Genomic DNA, 21,848 nt, shown 5'->3' with positions numbered 1-21,848 from the left:
CGGGTGTTGCACACCACAGTCGATGGCGGCGTCGGCGGTCGTCCATCTGCGCGCCGCCGACTAACTAGCAGAATCGCGCGGGTGAACCATGCACGTTATATCCGCCGCCCACGGCCACGGGCTCGCGTTATAATAATAATTTAATAACGAAAGGCGGCCGTCAAAACAAACGAGCAAAGAAGGAAAAGAAAAATTTGATTTCGGCGACGGCGGTCGATGGTGTTCATAATATTTACATAGATATGCGTACGTATTATAGGAAACGGCGAAAGGAAGCGCTCGCCACAACTTTTTATGTCGCGTACAAATCATTTATAAAAACATCGCCGGCGACGAGACGTTTTATTTTTCTCTCGTTTTCAATTAATCGAGTGGGCGGACTTTGACTCTTCCCTCCGACGGAATTCCGTACGCCTATTTATACATAATATAATATTGAATCATAAATCATAAATAACGCGCACCACGCCGCGGCGTATAGTAACTAAACAATATTATTTACGTACGAAATGAAATAATAAACGGGCCAGGTGTAGCGGTGGTGGCCTATACACCCGATATCGCTATGTTGTGATGTTTGTTGAACTTGCGCGCGTGCATAGGTCGTAGCCCACGCGGCCTCGCGCCGCGACTACCGCAAAAACCGTAAATCGGCGGCAGGTCAAAGGTCCCGAGGAAAAACCGACAAACCGTATTATTGTATACCAATACATAACAATATTATTATACCGTATAGTTATCGCGGAGACGTGGAGTACCTATAAACAACAACAGAAAAAAAAAAAAAACACGGGGAAAACGAAAAGTGCATTTGATTGAGATTTATTGTTAAACACGCGTGACGTATCTCGGTAGCGCGTGTGTGACCACCAGCAGCGGGGCAGCAACCGCGTATAGTGCGGTAACGGGCCGAAGGACACGAATTTTTCGCGTCACGAGTCGAGTCACCGCGGCGGCGGTATCTATATAATGTTATCGTACATGGGTATTTTTATATTTATAACAAAACGAGGGAAGAAAAATACGTAATATTATAATAGTAGGTCTGGCCGTTTCTATGATTATTTTTTTCTCCTCTCCGCGGCAGTATTACCGTAAAACGTTTTTTCATTATTATTATTTCTTTTTTTTTTTAATAGGGTTAGACGAGACCACGTACAATATAGGATGCTCAAGCGGCGGTGGCGGCGATGGTGACGAGTATCTCCCGTGAAGGTGGTCACGATGAGATGTAGGTATACATAATATTATTATTATTATTATTATTATTATACTATACACATAACACAGCGTATGTTTATCAGATCGACTCTGGCCCGCAAATGAACACGTTACGTGTCACGGATGGAAATCTCAGGATATAGGTACACGCTGCATACTAGGTATCTATATAATATGTAATATTATGTGTTTATTGTAATATTATTATAGTGTGCGGCCGCACCAAAGCGCCATCAGTTTTAATTTTACGTGACCGCGGTCGATAAAAACAGTATGTATATAGACCGCGCGGACAAAGTTTTTATTATTATCATCATTATTACTATTATTATTATTGTACATAGTAAAATATAATGTACGTATGGTTAGAGCCTTAGAACTTAGAAGTAACATATAGGTTACATATTATGTACACATCGCTGCAGAGCTATGTCGTTATTGTGACTCGATGTTAATGCCGCCACCGTTTACTAACCTCAACCAGATCGTCGCGCAGATTATCTAAACATCTATAGCTGTGTTTAAGTGTGTGTTTACTCGTAGTTGTTGACGATAATATTATTACCATTTATTACACTTATAATTATTATTATCTCATCGACAGACTGCATAAGGGTATTAAATAGTAATAACAATAATAACACTATTATACGGTAGCATTATTATTATTTATTATTGATATTATTGGTATTAGTAGGTCGTAGACCGTTAGGCGTAGGGATTATAAATAGTGCATCGTTTCGACGGTAAAGTACATATTGTTGCACCGGTTTTTAAAGTATTAAACTATATTAACGTAATCACGCGATTGGTTGCTAAATTCCCACGCAAATACAAACAACCAATCGTGCAGATATCAGTGGCTGCGTCGCTTTAACAGTAATAATAAAATAAACACGCATTATTTTGGTCGCAGACTCGCAGTAAATACAAAACAGAGTCGATAAACTTTAGATGGAAATTATACGGATTCTGTTATTTGTCGTCTGCACTCTGCACACTTCTACAGGTTATTGGCTATTTTACACTAGACTATAAACACGCGTTCGAAAGTGCAGTTAAAGTTTAATTTATTTTTTTTCAATTTAGTGTTTAGAAGAAAATGACTTAACAATATAATACAATGTATACGTATCGGTAAAAATACACACACTTCACGTGTACGACGCGACGAAGGACATTGAGAAATCGTATCCATATCATACAATATTTCACCCAAATGCGTGTTTAAAAAAATATGATATTGTTAATCAGAACTGCGTCAGATGTCCTTTCCGTGAAATCGTAAAAATTATGAATTAATTATTACTAAATCACAATAATATCGATCATCGGCATGTATTTAAACTTAGATACTTACTGACCTTTTATTGAGTTCGTGTCAACGTTTTCAATTCGAATCGAACAACACCGAGCGTGGGTATACGCATAATATATTTTCTTCTATTGCATATTATATTAATATTAATGCATAATAGTCAATAATAGTAATATTATATTATAATACATTACATTATATTTTATATTTAACTATGTTACTTTTATTCGAACGTGAAAATAAAAATGTAGAACGTATAATAATTTGATAAAAGAAAAAAATATAAATTTCTACACATTTTAAGTATTACGCAACAATGCGTTCACTTCGACTACAATAATAATAATAATTGGTGTAATATAATGTTATTTTATATTTTGTTGTTCCGAATCTATTTATGTACCAACGTGCCGTTGATACTTTATAGATAAATGTTGAAAAATAAGTCCGGGATTCGTTAAGCACTTAAAAAGTGATGACGTCTAAAACGTGAATAACAATACTACTACAAACCATCACGAGCGAATGGCAGAAGTTTAATTTTGGATTTCCATTGTGAAAACCCCAGCCCTTCTGCCATATTGAAAGTTGAATAACTTAAAAAGGGGTTAAGTACAAACGAGAGAATTAGAAGTACAAATCCAATAACACACACAGCAAAAACATATGGACTATATGGAGTTAATTCTGTTTCGCAATTCAGTGGTGGCCGCCAGTCGGGGACATAGAGCTTACATTCAATATTATTGAAATGTAAATATGCAGCGGAGTTCGTTGTGCTTATTTACAGTGTATAATTTTATAGTAGACAAAACGCTAATAATTATTTGATATGTATATTATTTGTTATTTAACCTTGCTAGCTAATCGCATGAAATGTTCGACTATACCTAAATGGTGGAAGCAAGCAAATAATATAGTTAGAGGCTCTCGAACTTAACACTATTCTAAGCTACAGTTTATGCGTTACATGTTTTTAATAATATTATACATATTTTTAAATTTTTTATGATTAGGTTTTTAAAAATTCAACAAAGTTTAAAAATTTAGATAAGATTAAAATTCGAGTTCGAATAGTTCGAGAACAGAAATAATTATATTATCGTAATTCAATATCATAATTTTTATAGTACCTATAACGTTGTTTTGATAGTCTGTTAAATGAATATTCTTGCTAGGAAAAGTCGTGATTATTATACAATATAATTTCTTTTACGAATGTAAATGAATTATGAAAATAAATGAAAATATTACCTAGATTTCAATAAATTATAAAAAAAAATGCTCTGAAACTTTATAGGTATTATTCTCGTGTAGGGATCCCTTGAACTACTTATAACTGATTTACCACAACGTATTCAGTAGATACACAAAGTGAACGACCACGTTGTGAAAAAAATTACACAATGTTAAATTGGAGTGACCATTTCGTGAAATATTTTCGAATTTCACGAAGTGTAAAAAATCTGTTTCCATTTTATGAAATGGTCATCTTTTCATGAAAAGATCGATTTCACTAGTGGCTACGACATATCAATAGGCAATAAGACTTGTTAGATTTTATTGGAACATAATTTTTAGTTCATTCAAACTTCGTATGATCACAGTATATCGTTACAATTTATAGATGATCTTAAAAATGTACCTATACTTGAGTTTTGTTCGGTTGTAGAATATTATTGTAGAACATTATTTGTAGAACATTATTGTAGAACATTTTTTATTATTATTGGATCTCATATAAGATTTTATACGTATGCGTATCATAATATACGAAGATAAATTAGATAATATTTGCATACAAATTTGTTTCACGCGATTGCTACATATACGCATTGATCGGTCACTAAATTTCAGTACATATTCCGTTGTATTTATATAATACTGCCGAGAGAGAATACGTGTGGCCGTTGACCGCGACGGCGGCAGGCGGAAAGTGCGATAAATTTGTCTGCGCCGCGAAAACGGGGAGGCGGTGGCGGCAATTTCACACATTTCGGGAACGCGTCCAAGTTTATACGCGACGCGCACCGTACAATTTAATATACGTATATACAACGCACAATAATAATGGTAATATAGTGTCACTGAGATTCCTGGCGTGCCCACGGGAAATCCTACCTCAAGTTATGCGGTCAATGCGCGAGGATTGAGTAACGCACGACGATGCGATTAAATAGCCGCGGAGTACAATATAATATGGTTCACGTAAGCCATTTTGATGATTGATAAAAATTTAAAAAAATAAATTTTAACTTTCAAATGATAAGCTTATTTTTTTTTAAAGATTTTCAGTCATTATCAACCATATATTATTATATACACATTTTAGTGTTTTAAAATTGCTTAAAATTTTACATTTTTCTCGGAAAGACAGTGAACAATTCAGATCCTGGAACTTAATGTGCTATATAGATTCTGGAATCTCTCCAGCACTGAGCATAATATTACATTTCACTTTGATGATTTGGTTGCACAGTGTTTTCGTAATTGCAATCCAAAATGGACATGAGGGCGGTCCGGTTGCGTGGACTGTTATAGTAATATTATGTTATGTACATGGGAGAAAAATGAATCGTCCGCATGCGATGGAAAATATAATACCATCCATGACGAATTACTATAATGATGATAATAATAATCTAAAATCTATCGATTGCGGCAGCTTTTGAGCCTAAATCTTCCGTATCATCCCCGTGATATCCGTGGGTTTTTTTTTATTGCGCACGCAAAATCGTACAAATATATTACACGGCGGCGCATTTCATAATTGGAGATGAACCGGCTAGATACATAATATTAATATAATATATCGTAATAGTGTACCTGTTGTATCGGGTATACACTTGTTGCTATGGTGGATATACCTGTTGCGGAACGATCTCGCGACCGGCGAACAGAACCCCACGCGGTATCTTATTCATTCTTCAACGAGTCTCGTTTTCCCTCGAGCTGATGACAGGGTGTTAGGTCGGGGCCAGCCGAACACGGTCGTATAGTTTAATTAATCGGATAATCGTTACCGTGTATTTTATATTATACCAATAGTATATAATATTATTATAATAAACCTACACGAGTATTATATTTCCGTAGGTACGTATTGCTACTCAAGTAAGGCACGCATCTCGTATCTACGCGAGTTATACATACGTACATTGTTATAACTTATATAATATTTATTAATTATTATATAACGTACATTTTAAACGGTTTTTACACTTTTAAACTTAAATAGTTAGCGCATTTTCGAATTGATTCGATCTATTAACTAATTTAAGTATCCATTTTAAGGTTAGCTTTTCCCAATTAATTTTAAAAATATGACATTAAATTAAATCATGTCCATTAATAACTATAACTGTGGTCATAAGTCATAACTAATTGTGAGTATAATAACAAGGAATAGTAAGAAACACTTAAAAAAATGATAATTTATTATATTTAAAAAAATATATGAATTATGAATATAAAAATACATAAACATAATATTAACTTTTAGAGTTAAATATATTATTTATTAAATAGCAGAACATTCTTAACGTTAATTTAAATCAACTTAGTACTTACTCAAGTGATTTTTTTATCATTAACTTACCCACCTTTGAATATGTCTAACTACCGCTATAGTAGAGTATACGAAACGCGTAAATCATCGATCACGCCGGAATGTCGTAAAACAATGTAATATATCGTTTTAAACACTAGTTGTACGTGTAGTTCAAGTTCTAAGAAATCACGATAGAAACTAAAAAGTATACAGAGTGCTGTTATTATGATTTATTATATTTTCGTTTTAAACGATAAGTCACCATGCAATTTATACTATCTATGCGAGAAATTATAATACATATAATATGTACATCGACAACAATACTGATCAGAAATTCAGAAATAATAATATATCACGTACCTGCAGTGCATTATGTACAATGTCGTTATAGTTATGGTTATTCGAATGTCGATAAAAGTAAATGTACAACTTAGAATAAAACATTTATTGTTATAAAGGACTATATCTAAATTATATTGTTTTTTTGCATACTATTTCATAATCTATTTTAACAAACTCAGGAATTGAGCCGATTGTACATTTTAAAAAACTACTAGCTTTAATAAATACGTTATAAAATATAATAAATAACGTATTTCTCACTAACATTAATCATTTTCATTTCGAGAAATTTATTTTTATATTTTCATACAATATATAATACGTATATGTGAACGAGTATAATATAATATATCAAATGAATTGATCATAATGATGCAATATAGTATACAGCATTCGTTCTGTTATAAACAGAATATTTTAATTATTTTTATAAATTTTACTTTATACCCGTAAAAACATATTATATTATATTATTTTTAAGTACCTACTATTCCATTGTATTAAAATGGTTCTTTATTATGAAACTATTGAAAAAATGTATACATTTCTTACTCATTATTGAATAGTTTATTTAAGCATTTTTACTATAGTGCATTCAAAATTAGAAATCTTCCAACCTCTTTACAAATAACAAAATTATATAATAATACACTTTTAATATATATTTTGCTGAGCTAAAATTAATACAATACTAACTGCATAATATTTCATCATAAATATAAATGTTTAAAATTTCTTGTAAAATGTGCTACTATTATTAATTTAATAAAGCTTATTTTTAATTTTATAGTTATATATATGTGTAACTTGTAAGACATAAGAACATATTATATAAACCCCATTTCAGTTTTAATTAATTGTCGTCTCTCAAAGTTTGTCACTTCGCCTAACTGCTCCTAATTTCATTTTATAAATGCGCCCACTTGCAATTTGTTCTTCAGACCAAGTAATTTACAATATTTAAAAGACAAATCGTTCTCTACTAATGAATTGACAAGTATAAAAACGTTATGGACGGTAATGACGGAGGTAAATTGTGTTATAACAATAATTATATACAATATACTCTTCATTCTGAGTACACATCATCATCGTCAGCATATAGCTGCATCAGGGGCTAGGGTGACTGTATGTATGTATAGGTATATAGAAAATAATTAGTTACTCCAAAATCATAGAATCATAAAAATCCAGAACTGCAGGCACCCAATGGGACACATCGCGGAGGTCCATCTGAAGTGCCTTAATAAACATGTTATGTGTTATTATTAGAATCTATTTATTTCGAACAGTCTAGAGGTATTTGGATCATTTGGAATGGCTTTAATGGTGTGTAAAAAATCTTACTACAGTTAGCGCCATAAAGCAGTGCGCGGGACAAATTAGATTTATGAACCTTTGGTATTCGGAGACACACACATAGTTTACCAACATCAGATGCTAAATGTGTCCTAACAACGACATTATTATGTTGTGATCTCAAATAAATTTGCTTAAATATTTTAGAAAGGCCGTGAGAGTGTAATAATTATACTTCGTTATTTTAATCATTAAAACATCGAGCTGATAAGCCTGTTTGTTGCCGACAATATGTATTTTATGGGCTTATTGATGTGTTATATGGTATACAGTGGTTAATTACTCTAAGAAACTGACTTATGTAAAAGTCCATAAAACAAAGTGAAAGCCCTACATCATATAACTCTTTTTTTTCTGATAAATTTCAATACCGTAAAACAGTTCATCAGAACTCTATGAATAGCGTTAATGTCACGTACATACACCATATAAGAAACAAATAATAAGAGTACCTATATAATTAATAAGATATAAGTAAAATATAAAAATTAAAAATTAAATATATGCAACACGTTTTAGTTAATCTATGAAATTAATTGATGAACCATGATACATTAATTGCATTATTATTAAATAATTTAAAAATGCGTGTTGAAAACGATTATTTAATTTGTTTCTATAACAAACGTCAAACAATAGAAATACGTTAGCCGTTAGGTAGGTAAACGTTTTTAATATCGTGCACTTCTAAAACATCGTAAAAACTAAAACAATATATTACTTAGATAGATATAAATAAAAATATTTATATATACCCTTTATATTGACTACAACCTATGGTAATTAAACCAAATTAAAAATAATTTTTAAAGTACATAACAATTTAATAATTATTTAAAACACAAAAAACTAAATACTAACTATTAGTTTTCTGTGTCTGAGGTACTTCTGAGGTTGAATATAGGTTAAAAATCGTATACGAATTAATATTATTGCAGTATAAAATCACCGAATCACTGGATATATTTAACTTCTAATATATTTGTATGAATGTTATAATTCATATCAAACATTTAATTAATCAATTAAAAATATTTATATGTAAAATAAAATAAATGTTTAAGTTATTGGTGGTGAAAAACAAAATTTGTACCAGTTCACATTTGTACTAAATTACATTTTATTTTCAATTGTATTATATGAGAAGTTGCCTATATATTTAATTTTGTTTTTTTTTTTTTTTTTTAATACGGCCAAAGTATAAAAGTCGTAAACTAGAGAAATAATTTTGAAATCAATACAACGACGACCAAGAATAAAATATCAATTTACAATATAGAAAAACCACTTGCACCCTTTAAAACGTAAATATGCTGCTTGAAATATTAACTTATAGTTTATAATTTGTACATACTAAGGCCGTCACATTGGGCTTTCTTCTTAAGTATCATGTTAAATGAAATTGAATACCTATTGATAAATAATTTGATGATAACTTTCAGTGGTGTAATCAAGAATTTATTAATCCAAATACTCAATAATTACTTTTTTTTATTTAGTCTCTAAAAACTGGTACCTTTAATTTGACATAATAACTAACAGAACACTTGATACTTTTATAAGTAAACATAAAAATAAAAAGTTATACCATATTTATTTAATAAATGATAACTTATTTAGTAGATTATACTTGAATAATTTAGTAGGTATAGTATATAAAAATAATGTTTTATTAAATTATTAATTATAGATACTTACTCAAATAAAAAATGCTAAAAATATTTATTATAACACTGATGTCTGATAATATATACGAAAGGCTCTATATAGGTATTACGCTTTTAATTACTAATTTATTAAGAGGACATGATACCTACATGTGTTATCTATGCCTTATTAACGCATAACATGGACAATTTTACGTTGAGAATAAAATTAAATATATGTTATATTTAATATTAGAGAGTATGTTATCGGCTTGTTATGTAGACATGTTATAGAATTATGATCCAGTGGGCCGCACCTGTAGATTTTTTTCTACTTGATTTTTTTTTTAAAGCAATTTATTATATTATTTAATATGCATTATTTATTTATTTTATTTTTCAGACTAATTTTAATTATGTGAAAATATTTTTAGATTTTCACTTTATGAGCAAAGTGATAAATGTATTTGGTATAACAATGATAAGTTTTTTTTATTTGTGTTCGTTGTTATCACCTTTTGGAAAAGTAAAACTATTTCAATTTTCAACTTTAAGGATGGTTTCAGGTAGAAAATTAGACCGGGTTGTTACATTGAAATTGGGAGATCAAAAGTTCTTACGGATACTGGTCCAACCTCCCCCCCTTGGATACGTCAATAATGTTTGCCTGTAACATTCTACGTAGGAGGCCTCCTATAAAATAACGGATAGTTCCATTTATACCGAGCATTAATCATTTGTTATTTATTATTTTTTTTTTTTTTTTAATTAGTCAATAGTTTATTAATTAAAAATAATGATAATAATAATAGCATTACAAACCCGCGTCACTATATACATTATACATATTTACTTAGCGGGTGTTCTAAATATCTTCATTAACCATAGGAATATCATCATCTTTATACAACATATTATAATAGGGCGAGGTTTGACCCTTTTTTTTTTTTTGATTGCTCGTTTATACCGAATTACCCGCGGCGGCGCGGCTGTGGCACGAGATCGCCACCGGTAATAATATATTGTAACAACTATACTGCGGTGAACAGAAGACGTACGATATTTACAACGGTCGAACAATATATATTAAATAATATGACGTACACAACAATAATATATTATCTATAATAATATTAAAGATAGGTATATCATATACGTGGGTCGGTTAACGGTGGCATATTATTATAATGGACCACGCAAGAAGGGAATATAATAGTAGTACCTACACTCGACTATTAAAATATGTTGTTTTTTATAATAGTTTGAACGCTGATGAACTGTTTGTGCTCATATATTATTATTATAATATATAAAGTCATATTAGATAATAGAACACTAAATTTCGTTTTCAATTTTAATACACAGGTATATAATATGTATATATTGTATGTATAATATATAGTATGGTTACTAGGAAATCGTCTCTTCTAACTGCAGACGTTTTTAATATTTTTATTATTATTACTAATATTATGTTATTATAAACAATAAATGTCCAAACATACATAAACAGATTGCTGTTGCAGGTGGCAGGTGCGTATAGTGCAAGTAGTAAAATACCGCCACCGCCGTCTCGGTGCAGTAACGCCAGTAACGCATGTTTTTATGATTTAAGTACTGTAGCGTGCGTGAATGTACATAATAGTATAATCCACCATCGGCACCATCAATGCACATCTTAGAGTGGCGAGGGAGAAGTGTTAAGATACTAATGAATACAATTTAACTTGTAACAGATATTTACGAGATATATCTAAAAACAGCATCCCGAAATCGTATAGAAGATTATTATAAACAAATAAATATTCAGGGACGTAGAAAAGGGAATTGAAAATTAAAAAAATTGCTCTACAATTACGCCATTCGCTTACTAAAAGTTACTTGATTAGATTGTACGTATCTATTGTAAATAACACTTATGATTTAAACGATATATAACTATGCTTGTAATTTTAAAATCCGATGGCTATAAGTCTCTGGTAAGGTCATTCGATAATAATAATAAATCTATTTATCCAATCGCGGCACGTTTAAATAACATTACAAGCTAACCTATACATATTACATAAACATACAATTATTATAATATCGATTATGTGTGCTAGTTTTATATTATATTATAGTTATATCTACATCGTTCTCTACCTTCGCTGTCATCTCATATATATCATACGATTCATACGTAAATAGAGGGTTTGAACGGCGAAGGGTACGTGGATGAATCTAGACCCGACTTGAGCACAAAACGTATTGTCGATCGTGGTCACGTCCAATCGCGAGTGTTTACGAGTGTTTATACGTTCCCGGTGCAAGCAGTATGCATTGAACCACTTGATCGGAGTTCATCATCAAAGTCCTATGCGTGCGCGCTGGTACCTAGTATAATAATATTTACTGTACTTACCTTAATATATAATTTAACATATATATTTATACATACAAAATACATTATTAACGTTTAATATACACTGCCCCGCTGCAAGTACTGTGTTTACTCGTCGATTTCGATGACCGTTCTCGTAGTATCTCGCACATAACATATAATATTATTATACAACATAGGGTTTTGTGTTATATTATTATAATACGTACAGGTAAGCTGCATGTCATACGGGCCAGCCGCCGAGCCATCATCGTCACACAACGGCGGCGACTAACGAGTTCGGCATTGAACTCGAAGATATTTTTTCCTCTTTATACAAGTTATAATTGACCTAGATTCGACGGGTTTGCCTATGTGTAGTATATTATTATGTATTTATATATGTTTACATAGGTAACTGACCATGCACAGCGGATATAGCGAACAATACGCGTAAAGTAAGTACCTATACTATGTACTCACAACTCACTACCGAAAAGATAACGATCGCGTAACTCACTGCGTAAGTAACCCGAAGCAGACATACCGATTTCGCACAACATATATATCCTATGGTTTTGCGTTCTTTCACAGCATGGTAGTACCCGGGGTCTGTATTGGGCAAAAACACTGTACGAGTTAACCATTTTAACCGATGATTAAAGTTTACAAAATATATATTCAAATCTCTAAATATTGTTGTTTATATTATTATATTATATTGACCAACACAAATATTTAAAACTCCAATGAATTTGAAAAACTATAAATAAATATTACAAAACATTGTCTAAAAGAAGAAGACGTATCTCCGGAAATAACTTTACCGACACATTTAACTTTTACTTTTTAGTATTTATAAATCGTATAGTCGCCATGCGGTGTCATAACTCATAATATATATATATATATATATATATATACATAATATACCTTCAGGCTTCAACTATAATAATAATATATGAAAAAAAGTTTGACGCGCTGCAAATCGAACAGAAAAAGAAAAAAATCAATCTCGATCACAATAATGAACTATATCTACCTATATAGTGTATATAAATATATTAAAATATGAGTTTGCGTGGCCACCCATTCAAAAATGTAATATTATTGTGCTGTGAACAATATTTGTATGTATTAAGTGTACGTAAGTGTATATACCTATATATAATATTATTATGTATATTATAAAATGTTATGAGGAATCGCGAGCACGCGGGCGTGATAGCCTCTGGCTTTGCTTGCGCCGAGAAATTCTATATGTATATACCTACTTACAATACATACAATAATATATAATATATATGTGTACGTATATACAACAGTACGGTATACGTGTACGCGCGACCGCTCATTGTTTTGAAAAGTGATATTGAAGTAGACGTTTGAAACGTTCCGTATGCATAATAATGATAGTAATAATTTATCCGCAGGGTGTTCGGTAGAATGAGTATGTAGGGTAATTTGATAATTATTTCAGAAAAATATCGAGATCCAAAGGTGTCATAAACATAATGATAATAATATATTTGAATATCTATGTGCCGCCCGGTGCATTGCTGCAGAAAAAAAAACACCTTTTTACGTACCGCGTAGGCGCGCATAATCAGGAGTGTGAGGATTTAAGCGATTTTACAACGCCGACTTTTTACGACCCTATGTATACGACTATTGTGTACAATAACCCCACCGAAAACCAGTTATGTATTAATTCTAGTTTCGTGTGCGCACAAATATAACAGTAAAACTCAAAGATAAAACTGTCGAAACCCAAATAATTAGTATGTGCGTTGGCACCGAAAATAATTATTTTACGTTTAAATTCATTCGATTTTGAATTAAATTATTCACCGACGGCTATAAGATGGGTACTGCAGCCACTACACAGAAGTACTTATTTTTAACTTTTAAAGAAATGCGTGGACGTAAGGTAACAGGTAAATAACTCGTTAACGCATATCTATAGATCTAGTTGTTAAAATGAATCTTACAATGGTATAAACATTTTTTTAATCAAATATATTTTCATCTAATGATCATAAAATCTACTACAAGCGTCGAACATAATGGTTTTTCTGTCACTTGCTATCTAATATATCAATAATTGTCTTAAAACATATTGAAGTTGACCATTTCATTATGATATTGTATAATCAAACATAATAATCAGAAACTACAACGAGAATTCTTGTATTTCTTATATTATTCAACTGAAGTTACAAACAATGTTACAATAAATATAATATACTATATTCAATATCGTGCTAAAACCCAATGTCACCACTGCACTTATTAAACGTTTACCCAGTAGCCTCCAGTACTCTATCATATTCATAGGTTATTATTTCAATTTCGAAATAAATTCTCCTATTAATAACAAATAATTATATACGTAATTAGATCTTACCTGTGTTTGAACTGTATTCTCCAATATATCTTTTTGTCAGGTAACGGACAGTGACAGCTGTAACAAAATAAAAATAAATTAATAAACTCTTAAAGTTCAACATATTTAATTGTATTTTAAAAAATCAAAACAAAATCATTTAAAAATGGACAATGTTACGTATTACATATTATACAGTGATATTGTGATGATAGGTTAGGTTAATAATATATTGTAATGTAGGTAATAGGTATAGCGATAGACAACTATATTAACTATAGTCTATAATAATAAGTATCTACAGTAAACATTAATCATTTACTAAATTATGATTCAATTTGTTAAACAATTATAATTTATGAGCATAATGACGTGATGTTTCACTGTTATTATTTATTAAGTACCAAATAAATAATGTGCATTTGTTTTTGAATAATCATTACCAATACTCATTTCCTTATTTATATGTTTGTACACCTTCGATGATGTATTTAGTTACAACTGAGTAGTTTGTTTTACTCCAAAGACCAGCTACTGTATGTCCATTAATAAGCATAAATATTAAATACGTAATATATATTAGTACACAACAAGCCATAATTTTAATTTATGGTTTCATATTATTTAATAATGATAGGTATATTATAAAAATTAAAATTATTTGTATATTTATTTACGAGTTAATATATCACAATAAATTGATTTAAATTAAATGAATACACGAATCAATTAATATGAATAGTGAATACTGTTGAATGTCTATTAATATAATACAATATATAAAATAGATAGCAATTTTTTTTTCTTTTTAAACACGTAGTCAAAACAAAATTTGAATAATCAATTATGATGACCACCGCGCAATACACACTCATCATTACCGGTATATAGGGCAAACAACGGTGCGTAGGACTCCGTAAATTTCGGTTCAGCAATAGTAACAGATATTATAGACTATAGAGATAGAATAATTTTAAGCGACAGACAACCGTCAAAGTACATCGTATTGCCTTTATCGTATGTTTTCAAGCTATAAGAACAGCAAAATTAACACAGAGGAACATTTACCGTGCGTTACCATAATAACTGCCAACGGGTGCATGTCGGACGGTAAAAACTGAACTGTACACAAGCAACATAAAAACACGCGCGCGCGTGTGCTTCAATAATATAATAATAATACATTAATGTGATAAAATAAAAATCCGACATCTATATTTAATTATATTATATTTTATACATATAATACGTAACGTTGACTTATCAACGGCGGGATCTGACACATTTGAACACTCTATACGCTTGCGGTTTGCCGGGTCGCATCACTCACCACAACCTTCTATATTATTACAACGAAAATCCAATAAAATGATTACCTATTAATGTTTAGCGTATAATATGTAATAATAGTACGGTGACGACGTGTATATAATATTGATATGAGCCAAAATGTCCATTCAATACTTTTATATAGTTAGTCTGTGTAATCGAGTCAGTTTTCGTGTTTCGATATTTTTGTACTGCGTACGATCGAATATCGTAAAGCAGAGAAAAAATGTTGTTTTTTTTATTAAACAAATTATCATTGGACATTATTATTATGCTACTGATTATCTATCATGACAGTATCCACCATGATAATGCACTAATGCACTATGCATTAATTATATTAGAAATAAAAAATAATTGTACTAACAAATTGCTAAGCATATTATAAATTCAAACGAAATGCCACGAAAGAAGTTTAATTTATTACTTGTTATATATTAATATATTATATAGACAGAAATAAATACCGAAATTGGTGAAACGACAAATTTATTTCAAAATAACAAGTAGTTTTCATTACATTACAAGCTACATTTTGTATATTCAAGTAAAATGTGAAACTTCACTTACATAATATACAATATACACAATATGCATAGGTAGATATTATTACTTATATTATGATGATACACTGTGGAATATTGAAGTAAATCGCACAATAATCTATAGGCATATAGCTTTATTATTATATTTATAGTAGTTGAAAATGTATTTTCCAATAGTAAAATTATTCAAAGTGGGCGATCTCAAGAATTTGTACAGATAGATCATCTCTTATCGTTTCAAGAAAGTACTTTATAGTTCTTGGTTTAAAATAATATTAATTATTAAAGCAAAATATATAATTTAGCTATTCATTATATTTTACAAATTACAGAAGTTGTTACTTGGTAGGTATTAAATCATTTTAGTAATATGTTATTTTTCGTTCGAATAAACGACAAAAAAAAACCAGTTAGGGATCTCTCCTATTTTTATTTTTTTAATTAATTAATTTAAAATGTAAGTATGGGTAGTACGAGTACGTATAAATGAATATTTTATATTATAAATTCAACTTCATTCCATACTATACGTCTTTAGCATTGAATATCACGAAACCACATTTATAATACTACTCTTGTAGTCTTGTATAATATGTAATGACATACGTTATAACATGTCAACAATAATGCACACTCATGAATTACTTTCATCCTGTAATATTTTGTATCAAGCATACAAATTGTGTACGTAGGTTTATATAAATATCGTTGCTAAAGAAAAAATAATAATAATAAAAACTGCATGTAATTTCTTTAAACAGTAAAATAATTTGATCGACGTAAACAAAAATTTGATTAATGAATCAAATTGTTGGGTATATAATATGTACATTCTGGTTTTTAAACTTATACTCGACAGACAACGATACATACTTTAAAAACAAATGAATTATAAAGATGTATTTATCAATTAAAAAGGTCAACTGCAGCTTATTTGCATTTATCTAACAGGAAAACATTTAAAAATTCTAACAAGTTTCCATGAATAGAGTATTTAAAACGAGAATATAAATATTAAATTACTTAAAATACTTATTTATGATTAAAAACTTTTTTTTATATAGTTTATGTATACCTACTTATCCATTTATTTTACTGTATTAAATACGAATTTGTTACGTTTAGTAAACAAAGAAAAACATTTTTATTATTGAATTTGATACTATTTTACTCAAACTTAATATTCATAAGTTACGACTATACATATACAAGTACTGAATAGAATATTAAATGACAGTGAGAAATCTTAGCCGATTGTAATTAATGGCATGAGTAATGCATATTTATACGGTTAGAGAATACGAGTAATGTAAAAAAAAAAAAAAAAATTGAAACTTATTATGCGTTTCAAAATTTGATGACAATATTAAAAAATATGTAAAAACGTAATTTTTATTTTAATAAATTGTAATATAATATACATAAATTATACATATATACCTACCATGAATAGTTTATTATTTTAATTGTATTAGTGTAGTGCAAAATTTGAGAAATTTTAGGAGTTGTAATAAGGTATAAACACTTATATTGTTGTAAAGTAACATAATACAGTATAAAAACAATTAAAATAGTTTAAAACGTTAAACAAAAAAACAAACAAAAAAATTACATGAATAATACGTTGGTTAAATACTATAAAAAGCTGGCGGCCTGCAGCCATATGCATTTATAATTATAGCTTAATTATTTGTGGTAGTGGTATTACCTACTAAATGTTTAGCGTTAAGTCTTACGCTAAACAAAAACCAGGTCATTTCAGACACTGACCTTGTACTATATTATATTATGTATCCTAGAATTTGGTAATCTTCAAAAGTTTTCATAAACTCGGTCATCCTTTATTATTACATCAAATATCACCTTACGCCCGAGGGAGGCTACATGTATATATGTATATATATTTATGTATATTGTAGAAATATATTTCCTAGTCACCCTTCAATACAATATCACCCACATATATATATATATATATAGTTGGCTGAGATAAAAACGGGTCAAGGATCTGAAAGGTCTGGGTCGGAAAAAAGAGTACAACAGTGAATACTCGAAGAAAATAAGATATCACTTTCTACATAATATTATATTATTATTATTATTATAACTATACTGTCAGGCCATAATAGTTGTTTATCAGAAATGTATTTGACGGATAATCGAATATCAGCTATTGGTAATATAATGGTAAAAGTAAAATGCGTATGTTGTTTTGAAATCTCTTAGAATAGTAAGGACCATACAGACAAACGTCTTAAGTACAGATGGAAAATCAGTAAATGCGTACAAAATTATACATATATACATACATTTTTATGGATATATCATGTATGTGATGTACGTATATATAAAAATATTGTATATAATATAAACTGTTATAGTAAAGACGTCGGAGATAAGATTTCTTTATTTTTCAAAAAATGTCGTTTTGAGATTGATTATCAATGGGTAGGTTGATTATAGAGTTATGAACATTTACTTCGATGATAATTTATGTCAAGAGTCAAAACTCTAAAGTGTAATATTATATTAATTATTAAAAAAAAAAAACAACGGTTATCAGTGATTCAATCTATATAACTTTCATAAGCCATGCAAAATATTATAAATGTCATAAAATAATTTAATACTATAATAAAATAATATATTAGTACTAAATACTAAAAATGATAGTGCAGTTTACAAAGTGATCCATCAACTATAAAAACATTTGGTTTAATAGATTATGTAAGATTTATTTAATCTCTGTACTGAGCTTGTACTATGTAAGGGCTTATTCTTTAATAGGCTTATAGACATTTATATAATAGGCAAATTTTTACAAAGTTTCTTAAATACATATCCTTCACTTTACTCTTACACGTTATAATAGTATTCACAACATCATAAATATTGTTTTATAAGATATCAAAATAGATAATAAACGTACAAATAACTAACTATAAGTAAAGATATTATACAACCGTATTAAAAGAAAAAAAATCTATTATACATTAACTTACTATAATACTTATAAAAATTTAAAACAGCAAACTAGACTTTTATATAAAATTCACAAGGTTATACATATATTGTTTGAGTAAAATCTACAAAAATACAATATTTACTTAATTGACAAATATAAGTTATAATATAATACAAATTTGAAATACTTAGAAAAAAGATAATTAGTTATTGATAATTTCTAAGTATATGATATCACAAACATACTCAGCATAATATTTAAAATTATTTGTTTACATGTTAAAATTATTTGGACGCCTATTGATAGATACTTATTAAAACTTTTATGAAGTAGGTACTAAAAAATTAATTTGCAACAATTCGATAATTTTTGTAATGAGAACTTACACAGGTTATTATTATTATTTTTTTTTGTTTTACTTAGGTATTAACTGTGAAGTATAAGTACCTTACAAAGAGCAATTTCATCTCCAGCAGCAAAATATCTAAATATCTATGTTGAATAAAAATAACATTAGTGATGAATACGTGATAAAATTTCTAAATAGTTGATTATATGTTGAACTGTTTTCTGAATAAAATTAAGAAACAAAAAAAAATCTGATATAGAAAATTAATGAAGACTTAACATAAAAAATACTTATATATTATAGTATTATACTATTATAATACATATTCAAATTTCAAATTATTATATAAGCAATAATTATGGGCTGTATGGTTTCATGTACAACAAACATTTCGATTTAGATCTAATTTTCATGTATAAATAATAAATAGTATGTAAATATTAAATTTATAACAGCGGTAACAATAATGAATAGTATTGTACGTGCGATGTCTATAAATGTAAGAGGTCAGGTTAACATAATTTGTATACATATTTTTTTTTTAAGTAAGACAATGAATCATTTTTTTCTCATATTATATTTTGTACTTAGTCTATTATACGGTTGCGTGATTGTTTACTCCTCGTCCTTTAAAATTTCGCAGTATCCCCATTGTTTTATTAAAAGATAGTAAAATATTTATTGTTTACGTTTCAGATCGTGTTCACTGGTCTACAGACACAATAATACAGGGATTTTGCTCGATAGCAGTTTTTCACTTACGACTTCCCACTCTTCAGTTGTATTATCAAATTTTAAATTTTAACGAGGAATATATTATTTTATTGAAGAAATTATCGTTTTTTTCTCGGTATAAGTCCTCTAAGAATATTAAGAAAAACAATGGGTACTGACGTCCCCCGTACCGACAAAAACTGTTGATAAATGTTGTTGAAATATGAGTTAACAACAATCGTGGCTTATTCCCAATAACCCAACCACCACTTTGATATGTTTTATTTAACATCATATTTAATATTAGGTACTTCACACAACCATTTTAAAGGGAGTTATTTCGAAAATTGGTCTTTGTTTATCGTGTTGTTCAGTATTTTTAAAATGAAAGCAACTGAGTACCTATCGGCTATCATATAGTTTGTGTGTATCCTTATTAAGTCCGTTATTATAATTTTAAAGAAAGGCTACACTTTAATTGAATTAAAATCAACCCATAACAATTAAATAGGTTTTTATTTTTTGAGATAATTTTTGATTTAAATAATATTGATTTAGCTGTTTAAAATCTAACACCTGTAAGATTTCTGAACACGTATTAATTAATTATACATAACACAATCTATAATAATATACAATGTAGTTGCCTACATAATAATTATGATAATTAGTTATATACTTATATGCATAGATATATTTACTACTTAGTTATACCTAGATTTTTCAGTTTACGATAACGAACATACGTTTGATCGTTTATTTAAAACGAACGAACTTATATATCACGTATAATATTGTATGACTTAAATTAATAATTATTACGTAAAAAAAAGAAACATGTTAGTTTATTAGGTACCTATATCTTTTGTCGTCCTCAAACAGCACTTTCGATTTAGCCATATTCTCATCAACTTCTCTGTTATTAATAGAGTGGTATTAAAAACAGGCTGTCAAAAAATACTTTCTCATGTATGAGCAAAAATTTCGCACACCCGTATGAAAAAAAAAATAGCTGACCTTTACAGATAAACTGGACAAAATATCATTATTTAATCTTTTACCTAGTACCTATACTATGTATTATAATTTGAAGCTCCATAATCTTTAACATGAATTACATATTTAAAAAACAATTTTCAAAACATTATATAAATGAAGGGAAAAGTATTGAACATTGAACGACTATTTGATAGTTTTTAAACCTATATAAAGACTTTTTGTATTATGCTTTATAACTCCATATATACATAAATAAAAATTGATAACACTACAAATTAAATGTATAGTTATAAAAGTGCTCCTATAATATCGAAAAGATAGTAATTACTTTTTAAAATTCTAGATATGTATCGTTTATTTTATACCAGTAATAATATAATATAATATTTTATGTATGTAAATATTTTTTTATTTACATTAAAATAATTAATGTATTCAGATTATCAAATTTATTTGCGACAATTATTTACCGTTATTATTTTAACTTTAATTTAAGGCATGTTTAGACAAGTTAATGTCAAAGTTGAATGTCTATATTTTTTCGGTAAAATATGTCAATAGTTTCGTATTTAAAATATAAATGAAAATGTTCGAAAAGGTTTGATCATATGATAATTCAATAATCATAGTAAGTGTTTATTAACAATGTTAGAAATATAGAGGATAATAGATTAATATATATATAATTAACTATTAAGTGAGCAATATTAAAATTAGATGGACAAACTAAAATTTAACAGGAAGTTATCTGGTGTAAGTT

At 28.9% G+C, this 21,848-nt stretch overlaps 1 protein-coding gene across 1 annotated transcript in view; it reads right to left on the bottom strand.

Annotated features, from left to right (window-relative positions):
* LOC132920423 (ras-related and estrogen-regulated growth inhibitor-like) overlaps positions 1-21,848 on the bottom strand; it is a 76,077-nt gene that overhangs the window by 41,334 nt on the left and 12,895 nt on the right. The window contains exon 3 of the mRNA XM_060982816.1: positions 14,209-14,265. Within this exon, the coding sequence (XP_060838799.1) occupies positions 14,209-14,265 (57 nt within the window). The remainder of the gene's footprint in view (positions 1-14,208; positions 14,266-21,848) is intronic.

The sequence above is a fragment of the Rhopalosiphum padi genome, chromosome 2, assembly GCF_020882245.1.
Source record: "Rhopalosiphum padi isolate XX-2018 chromosome 2, ASM2088224v1, whole genome shotgun sequence".
Taxonomy (NCBI): Eukaryota; Metazoa; Arthropoda; class Insecta; order Hemiptera; family Aphididae; genus Rhopalosiphum; species Rhopalosiphum padi.
Note: the sequence above shows the minus strand (reverse complement) of the source record. Positions and strands in the feature narration are given on the sequence as shown.